This window comes from Procambarus clarkii, chromosome 6, assembly GCF_040958095.1.
Source record: "Procambarus clarkii isolate CNS0578487 chromosome 6, FALCON_Pclarkii_2.0, whole genome shotgun sequence".
NCBI classification, from domain to species: domain Eukaryota; kingdom Metazoa; phylum Arthropoda; class Malacostraca; order Decapoda; family Cambaridae; genus Procambarus; species Procambarus clarkii.
In genome coordinates, this window is record NC_091155.1 from 20,168,717 (window position 1) to 20,178,163 (window position 9,447).

The 9,447-nt window shown below is 42.8% G+C and overlaps 1 protein-coding gene across 2 annotated transcripts; it reads left to right on the forward strand.

The window, feature by feature from the left end:
- Positions 1-1,712: 1,712 nt before the first annotated feature.
- On the forward strand, positions 1,713-9,080 carry LOC123753909 (bestrophin-2). 2 transcript variants are annotated; one of them, XM_045735862.2, is made up of 8 exons: positions 1,714-1,882; positions 2,207-2,961; positions 4,600-4,710; positions 5,778-5,949; positions 6,086-6,215; positions 7,108-7,346; positions 7,654-7,887; positions 8,799-9,080. In XM_045735862.2, exons 2-8 carry the CDS (start codon positions 2,891-2,893, stop codon positions 8,958-8,960), a joined length of 1,119 nt encoding a protein of 372 aa, XP_045591818.1. In that variant the 5' UTR covers positions 1,714-1,882; positions 2,207-2,890; the 3' UTR covers positions 8,961-9,080. The 2 variants fall into 2 exon arrangements, with proteins under 2 accessions (XP_045591820.1, XP_045591818.1); XM_045735864.2 differs by lacking the exon at positions 4,600-4,710 and having other exon boundaries at positions 1,713-1,882.
- The last annotated feature ends 367 nt before the right edge of the window (positions 9,081-9,447 follow it).

The following is a 9,447-nucleotide window of genomic DNA, read 5'->3' on the forward strand; positions in this document are numbered from 1 at the left end:
ATATAAAAGTGAGCGTGCTTCTGCCGTCAATATACATATATTTTTTTTTACAGTAGAATTGAAAATTAAACGGGTGTAATAGTAGACTAATATCAGTTCTGCAGGCAGCCTGTCATGCATTGTCATTGGTAATTGAATTTAGTTTTCCATGTTGCCACGTTGATGTTAATAGGAGTCGAGAGATTGTTATTGAATACAGTGACGTTATCGTGGGTCATGCAAGAGTCGCGCCTAGGTTCGCAGATTCCGCGCTCCATGACCGCGGAATCCGCGTTTTAGCAACTCCAAATACCCATGCGCAGTGGGTATTTGAGTTGCTAAAACATTTGCTGTGTTGTATGGGATGATTGTGAGATAATTTGCTAGTGCAGACGAGGAGTCACACACAATAACGTGGCTGAAGTATGTTGACCAGACCACACACTAGAAAGGGAAGGGACGACGACGTTTCGGTCCGTCCTGGACCATTTTCAGGTCGAGAATGGTCCAGGATGGACCGGAACGTCGTCGTCCCTTAATTTTCTAGTGTGTGGTCTAGTCAACATTCTCAAGTCTTGAGAATGGTCCACAATCGACTTGAGAATGGTCCAGGACGGACCGAAACGTCGTCGTCCCTACACCTTCTAGTGTGTGGTTTGGTCAACATAATTTGCTGGTATTGTCGTTGGAAAAGTTGCCTTGTAGAAGATGCTTTTGTTATTAATAACTAAATATGTAACTAAACCAATTTGTTCCAAGGGGATGTGTGAACACAACGGTATACCTCGCTTGTCAGTGTATGTATACTTAGTTTACTTTAGTCTTGGACTATGTGTGTTCAGCAGTAATGTATACTTGTTAGCTGTCTGGTAAGCTAATGTGGTGATCTAAATAACCATCCAGAGGTTCATAATCGTAATCCCAACACACAAACCAACCCGTCCACGACTCAAGGCCATTACATCCAGCGGTCGACCCCACAGACGCATTCATAAATTTTAACATGTTGTTCATTCAAAACGGGTAGTTTTTCAAATATAAATTAATATTATAATATTCTACTTATATAAATTTATATTACAATATTCTACCCTTTCATTTTAGCCGAAAACGCGTTAAGCATTCTCTATTTTTCACATGTGGTTTTTTCCGCATATTATAATATATTAGCACATTGTGCATATATAGGTATAGGTTAGGTTAGGTGTTTAGGTTCTGTTGACGATTATTTGTATTTGTAGTACGTGGGTGAAGCATTTACAGCGTTGTGGTTCGAACAAAAGTAGTCAGTGAAGCACTTGTTCCGGAAGTGTTCGAACGAAATCAGTTGTGAGTCGTGTGCAAACCGTTTTTCATTCATAAACAGCTTGTTTGACAGGTGCATGGAATGGACTTTGGGTCTTTGTTTGGAGGACAGGCTGGTATTTGATTGAAAAACGGTTTACACACGACTCACAACTGATAACGTCCGAACACTTCCAGAACAAGTGCTTCGCTCACATCCTCTGAACCACAATTCTATAAATGCTTCACCCACGTACCTCAAACACAAATAATCGCCAACAGAACCCAAACACCTAACCTAACCTACGCCTAACTATACATAGGATTTTTCTGTATAATAATATTAATTTATATACGAGAAGAAACCAATTTTTAATACACAGTATGTTAAAATTGATGAATGTCTGGAGAGAACAGCCGCCGGTGCTGTAAACAGCCTAGTGTGAGGACCGGTCACCAGGAAAGTGACAGTCTTACAGCTGCAGTTTACCAGGCTCGACGCGGCGGGCGTTGGCTACCAGGCGACATACACCAGTGGTCGTTGGTAAACCTCTCTCAAAGAATAAACGTTTTGTACACAACGAATGTTTCAGCTAAATGTCTTGCCACACCTAGAGCTGTGAGTATTGTGTGTGGTCCCTGGCTGCTTATAACAGGGGTGTCTAGAGGTTCTTGTGTACATGTTTAGCCCCAGTCGAATGTGTAGGAGGGGGATGGTGGTCTGGGACGTGTAGATAGGTGGAGGAGGAGGGGGATGGCGGTCTTGGACGTGTAGATTGGCGGGAGGCCGACGAGCCTAGCAGGTCCTGATCATATTTCTTGACACTGTGACTGAGGTTGATCATTGTCGCTGACAAGAGGACAGTGAACCTATGAACTACATGGTTTACTTTGTGTGTGAACTCTTATTTTGTAGTATTAACAATTTAACTTTTACTTGCAGGTAATCTGTGTCGAGAGGTCACCTGCTAATCACTACACAAGTCGCAACTGTGTCGGTGTGAACCGACTTGAGCTAATTACCAAACTGGCCTCTAAATACCTTGACGAGCTACACGCTGGGACCCTTCAGGACTTGGGCACAAGACGGCCTTGGGATGTGAACCTGACGCACCTAAGGGAATTGAACCCCAAGTGGCTCTCCAGAATAGAGAACCTTCATCTCCAGAACCTCATTTTATATTTTGTATCGAGGTTTGCTCTGACTTTAATAACCTGGTCCGTAACTGTAGTGGGACCCAGGTTCGCCGGAGTGCTGAGTAAGAGGCCCTTGGCCATACCTAGTGTGTCTATCGGAGAAGTGGTTCTAGGGCTTTTAGAGCAAGGGCAAAAAATATTTTTGACTGATATCGTGTTTGGGCTTCATAGCAGTCTGACTTCTGCTCTTCTGGGTCAGGCGACATCCAGGCTGTTCGAGAGTCGGAGCATTCTGCCCCTCGACTCATTTGTTTCTTGGGTTAATGAGGTTTTGGTTTCTGTGATTCTTGGAAGCGACGGTGTGCATGTCCACCGTCGGTTGAGGGAGGCAGGATACTTAACCTAGGGATTTACGAAGAATTCTCATGAGACATGGCTTCATGGCCAAGGGGCTGTTAATTTAAGTCACCACAGTGTATTGGTAGATAACATGGTCCTGGAGTACACGAAGATCCTGGGAAGGAATACTCGATCCTGCGTCTACGGCTGGCTACTCTGCAGGTTAGTACACTACCCTGAGTTTGTCCTCTTTGACTAATTGTACTTGTGGAGGTTAAACTTTGATATTTTGTTCATTTTATTACACATTATGCAATTCAATTTGTCTTGTATCCTTTCCTTGTTCTCATTATTTATTTGCTTCCAGTTCTCTGAAAGACCAGGAAGCGCTTGTCACTGCTTCTAGGTGGTTTTCATGTTCGTTTCCACTGCCCTCCCTATTTTGTGGTGACAATCGCGTTCATTACGATAGTTATCTCCTCCTTTCCAGTTGTTACGAAATTTTTTTTTTCATCTTTCTTCCCTACCATTGGGGTTTTCTAAGTCCTAGTCTCGTGTCTCTCTTATCTTGGGGTCCCTACAGTCAGTTTAGCTCTGTGAGCTGTTGCTGTGCCCTATGGTGCATGTTTTCTCATGTTTGTGAGAGGTTGCTCTTTACAACAACCTTTATCTTTCATGTTAATCAGTCGTACAGCCCAGGTATCCATGTGTATTATATTCAAATTTTACACATTTTATTCTTCGTTATTAGTATAATTTGACAGCCTTGCTTTTTGATAAATTTCTATGAATTAGAAATTGCATTACATTGCATCGGAGGGTTATCTAATGTTGCATTAGATAAATTCTGAAGCTTTGGTTTCCACTAGTACATTAAAGTTGGGTTTTTTATTGCTTAATTGTTTGTCAGCATTGGTTTACTATTGTTTAAGGCTCGTCTTGCTTATTTCCAAATTTATAATTCGTCTATGTTCTTGTTCTTGGTAGTATGCGCTGGTAGTGAGATACGGGGTGGGGAGAGGTTCAGAGGGAGAACATCTGTGTTGGGCAGATTTTTTGTAGGAAAATAGTTGGTGTGAGATAGAGAAGGGTAGCAAGAGTACAGATCGTGCGAGGTATATGTCGAAATAGTTGTTGGGAGATGTAGTTAAGCCTCGGGACATTCTTTTTAGCTTTACTTTCTCTTGGGAGAATTGAGAAAACATTTGGGTGCTTAAACCCAGAGGTTTCATGAATATTACATCGCGTCATATACCTCTTTAAGTCTTATTTAGTCCTGTGCCTTTATAGTTTTTATGAAGGAAACGCTTGAGCAACTTTTCTTCATAACTAATAGTCTTCGGTTCCGGGCCAAGACTGGAGGTAAACCTTTGTACATCGTAACGTTACTTTGCCAAACAGCCTCGGATTTTATGTTGATACAGAATATTAGAAAATGCTGTAGTTCACCCATACCTGGCGTTTAACGCCCCAAATGACCAAATTTCTGAAAGCTATCATGATTTCTAACTTATGGGCTGTGGATGTCGGAAAAAATTGTCTTTGGAAGATATTCAGAATGGTCTACTCCTTGGATCTTCTCTCCTTTTTGAGTAAAGATGGACTCTTCTACTGGTTCCTCGGACTTAATGGTAATTCAGGGACATTATGACCTGCGTGTGACGCGTTGGTTTATTTAGAAATGTTGGTTAGTGGTTGTTGTTACTCTGCTTGAATATGCACGTGTAGGCGAGGGATGAAATGCAACTTTTGGTAAAGAACAAAAATGTTTCTGAATTCTTAGTGAGCGTGCATCATATTGTATAAATGACAATGATTTTTATATAGACCAGTGTACCGACTGAGAACTTGCCCTTACAGGTGGCGAGGAAGTATTTACAAGTTGCTATGGAGGGATTTGCTCGCGTACATAATCTTGTATTCGATTATCTCCTGCTTGTATCGCTTCTACCTGAAGGACCCTCACAAAAAGTAAGTGGATCATTGGGTCCCGTTGAGCAGGCCCTGGCCACCTGCCTGGCATTAATCGTGATGTAATACATGTATGTCTACACACACAGATCACACTAACGTGATGCATCAAATGTCTGGGATGCTCCCGGACGCAGGTTCGAATCCTCGTCACGGCCCTTGTGGATTTGTTCACATGTATGTCTACCTCCCCTCGAAGGCCCATGGGGGTTCCACGCAGCCTCATTGAACCAACGTTACAAAAAATGTTTCGTGGAAATGAATGCTGTGAAAGTGGGGAGGATAGGTCTGTAAGTCTGGCCAGTGTTTGTGGTGCGTGTTGCCGGTCTCTAGAGCAACGAGGCGCCGGACCCGCCACCTGTTTTGTCATGCTGGTGAAAAAGTTAACAAGAGACCATCTTTTTGGAGTTAAAGTTGTTTGAACAAGTTAGAGTTTTGGAGCTTTTGTCACCCTAGTGCGTCCGGTAAGCCTTGGTGAGGGGAGGGTCAGGTGTAAGGGAGTGACAGTCGAGGCTTCTGGAGAGCAAGAAGACAGTACCTTCTTCTTAGTCTCATGGCACTTGGTCCCATTTCAATCTCCTTTGCACTTGGTGTTGAAATCTAGTAACCATTTCTAAGTGATCTTGAGTAGCTTGCCTGATAACACCGCCATGTTGTGTGTGTACCACTATTCCTCGAGACTCTAGATCACTTAACGTAATAAATTTTCTTGTGAATAGAAGAGAACCCAAACTAATTATGTAAATTCTAGAAAGTATGGTAAAGCAAATTTGGAAACAAAGTGGTTCAGCCATTACATGTGTTCTGTTACATAAATATATTGTTTTTCATAAGTATATTTGTTACCGAGGTGCTTTTAAACAATAATTTGATGGTTTTGGTTTTGTACTGAACCGTTTGCTTGGCATAATGCGAGTCCCGGTTAAGTTCTGATCACCATTAGTCTAAACATTTTTAATCTTAAATTGCGGTACTAGTGGCTGGTAGAAAATTTAATTAGGGGATTCTAAAGTTTATTTTAACTGAAGACGGATGCTGATATATTTTCACTTCTGATTGTTGATAAGGATGTTTGAGGACCTGGTGATGCAGAGCGCTCGGTACAAGAACCTGGTGCCCGTGGCCCTCCTGCTGGGGTTCTATGTGTCGCTGGTGGTGGCCAGGTGGTGGGCCAGCGGCCTCGCCATGCCCGACAATACCCACACTGCCATACTACTCGCTACCCACATTCCTGGCAATGTAAGTTCCGAGCTCCTACGTCTGTTGTTAGGAAACCTTCCTTTTTGTGTGTTCTTGCTTCCTAACTACATACAACATTCGGTGTGTTTTGCATGTGTGTAAACATTTACAAAACTCCTCCCTCTGCTCTCAACAGGACTCCAGGGCATTCGAGATCCGTTCGAGGGTGATCCGGTACATTAACCTCACCTGTACTATGGTATTCGCCCACGTGTCCGCTGCTGTGCACAAGAAGTACCCACACCCTGAGAGCCTGGTGACAGAGCGTGAGTACTTGTTCACAAGTTTGTGGTGCGGGTTTAGTAGTAGTGTGGTGGAGACCGTAGATAGAGATGTGGGCTTTCAAACCTTCGATGTTTAGGGCTTGAGGAGTAAAAGTTTTTGACCAAACCACACACTAGAGTGTGAAGGGACGAAGACCTTTCGGACCGTCCTGGACCATTCAAGTAGATTGTCTTGAGAATACACGTACAGATAACTGTTTTTCGAAGCGATGATGGGTGATGACGTGCTGTTCGAGGCTTACATTTTGTTGAATATGCCAGAGCCAAATACGATGACCAAACCCCACGTCGGAAAATGAAGAAACATTTCCTTTCCGACTTAATAATGGTCCAGGACGGACCGAAATATCCTTTCTTCCTTTTTCTTACGTGTGGTTTGGTTATAAAATCTTCAACCACGTTATTGTGACTCGTCGTCTGCAAATACAAAGTTCTCCACTAGTGCTCGACCAGTAGAATATAAGAGTTCGAATCCCAGGATAGAAATGGTAGGGCACAGTTCCTGTCGCCTCGTGTGCGTTCACTTATTAGTAAATAGATACCTGAGAGTTAGTCAGCTGTTCTAAGGTTGCATCCTAGGAAGAGTCAGTCAGTTCCCTCGTTATAAACCTAACTTGTGTATACATTATATATACAAACAGGCTCCTTGCCCCCGACAAAATGAATTAAACTAGGATGTTTAAACACATCTCCATTCCAGATTACTAATGGGTTGAAGATGAAAATATTTCGCAAACTTGATACAAAATAGTAGTTCTAGACATACATAATCTTAATTCAAAAGTCCATATTATAGGAAAATACAAAATTCGAATTATTGCAGCTCATAAAGATCTTAAACTAATTCTTAAGAGCTGTGATCTCTGGTGCTCAGATCTGGCGACGGAGCTAGAGGGCCGGGTCCTGGCGGAGGCTGAGGACCACGGCTGTCGGGATAGCAAGTGGCTGCCCCTGGCCTGGAGCTGCCAGCTGGTCCACGGCGCTAGAGACGAGGGCTTCCTGCAGGCCGGCCCCGGCATGGAGGCGCTGGTGGCGGAGATCCTGAACCTGCAGAGCCAGTGTAGGCACCTCGTAGAGTGGCACGAGTTTAATGTTCCCTTGATCTATACCCAGGTGAGGCACCACCCCGCCCTCCCTGAATTGGGAGTAATGCAGTAATCTTTGACTTTATTCATAATAATCATTAATGATTTTTTTGACATACCTGTAATTTCGAAGACTTGTAAAGTATGAGATATTGCAAATTGAAATAAATGGAGAAGTTCAGAAGTATACATCGTATCCAGAGAGCATGTGGCAGCTGTTGTTAAAGTTCTGGCACTGTGGGTAGTGGCACTGGGGGAATAATGAACATATGGTCATTGTTTATGGTAAACAATGAGAGGCAGGTGGCGGGGTAAAGTCTCCTCGTCCCCTCCAGGTGGTGACGATAGCAGTGTACACGTACTTCCTCTTCTCACTGGTGAGTGAACAGTACCTGGACGAGAGTCGGCATTACCCGAACTACGAGGTGGACCTCGTAGTGCCTGTCTTCGCCCTCCTCGAGCTGGTGTGCTGCCTGGGCTGGCTCAAGGTGGCACAGGCACTCCTCAATCCCTTTGGCTTCGACGATCAGTCCTTCGACCTGTTGAGAATCCTCGAAGACACTCGTCATGTGAGTCCGACTTGTTGATGGCACTCAAGGAGTACCGCGCGTGTCATAAACACCTTGACACTACTGACAGTTTCGACCTCCATCACTTTCTCACTTGTTCCACTCGGTTTGCAAATTAACTTTTTACTTTTTCTCGACACCTTTGTTTCTTTAGTTTGAATTTATGAACTTATTCTTGATGTTTCAAGAATTCCTGTTAATCTGGTAAGTGGTGATCAAATCGCCTCTTTTTCTTCTATCTTCGGTATATCATATTTAATGCCTTTTAACCTCTCTTCATAACTTTTGTTTATCAGATCTGGGAGCCGTTTTCTAGCATGCCTTTGCACCTTTTCCAGTGTATTGATGTGCTGCTTGAGATACTTTTTATTTATTTAAGAAAATACAATATAAAGAGTTTTACAAGGCAATACTACATTATAATTCTCATACTGGCACCACATAGCTGCTACATATTCCAGTTTTGATCTCGCAAGTCATGAAAAATATTTGTATTTCACTATCTAAAGCGGAATTTCACTTTCACTATATTATATTTCACTATTTCACTTAAAATAGAAATTTCCCTAAAATATTTAAATATGATTGAGAATTTTCATAACTCCAAAGTAGAGCTGTTGAAAGTCGACTAGATTCGTAATTTTGAACATTGACATTAGACAAATTGAGATGAAAGGGCAACATTTATATTCATCGGCCAGGAACTATAACGGCAAAGTTACGTTAAGACGACTTGTAATTGTGGGTGGGGGGGGTAATGTTCAGTATTAGGATAGGTTAACTTGGCTTGGGATAGTATAAGATAAAGCAAGATAGGTTCAGTAAATGTTGAAGTGTAGCCTTAATGGCAAGTTTATCTCCTTTTCTCTTTCCTTTGTTGGTTGCTCCTGTCGACGACCGTCTTCCATCAGTCGGGGTTCGTGATCTGTCACACCCGCTACGGACAGTACTCCGCAGAGGCACAGTGGCGCCCCACGGACAACAGTCGCATGCACATTGTGGATCTTGGCGTTCTTCCCGGGGCTCTGGGCGAGATCCTCACACCAGATACAGTGCTTGGCTGCTCTATGTAGGGCAGGTGAGCCAGAGGGGCTCTCTTCCCATGGACATTCGTCTGTAAATCTTGTATTTAGTGTTAATGCTTAGTGAACTTTTGTGTGATGGCTGTTGAAGTAAACAATACAACAGATTAATGCTTTATTGATTTTCATCTTAAGAGTAATGTGCACATAGGCTAGTCCCAGGCACGGGGTCTGGGATTAATTAATCCCATTGTCTCCTCGTCAGAGACAGTGTCAACAACTGACACCACGCATGAACAGTCACGGTATTGGTCGTGGAGGAACAGTAACAGTATTGGCCATGCAAGAACAGTGTCTCAAAGATAATATTGCTCGGCTAACAGTCTCTTTCAGACTGTCTCATCTGATATAGATTTGACAAAATCTGAGCTCTCAAAATGTCAAATAATTTAAAAAAAAATTAACTCCTACTTGAAGGTTAGCGTTAAGTATTTCATTCGAAATGACGTGCAATCATAGATCTTAGTCAAGTATTCCA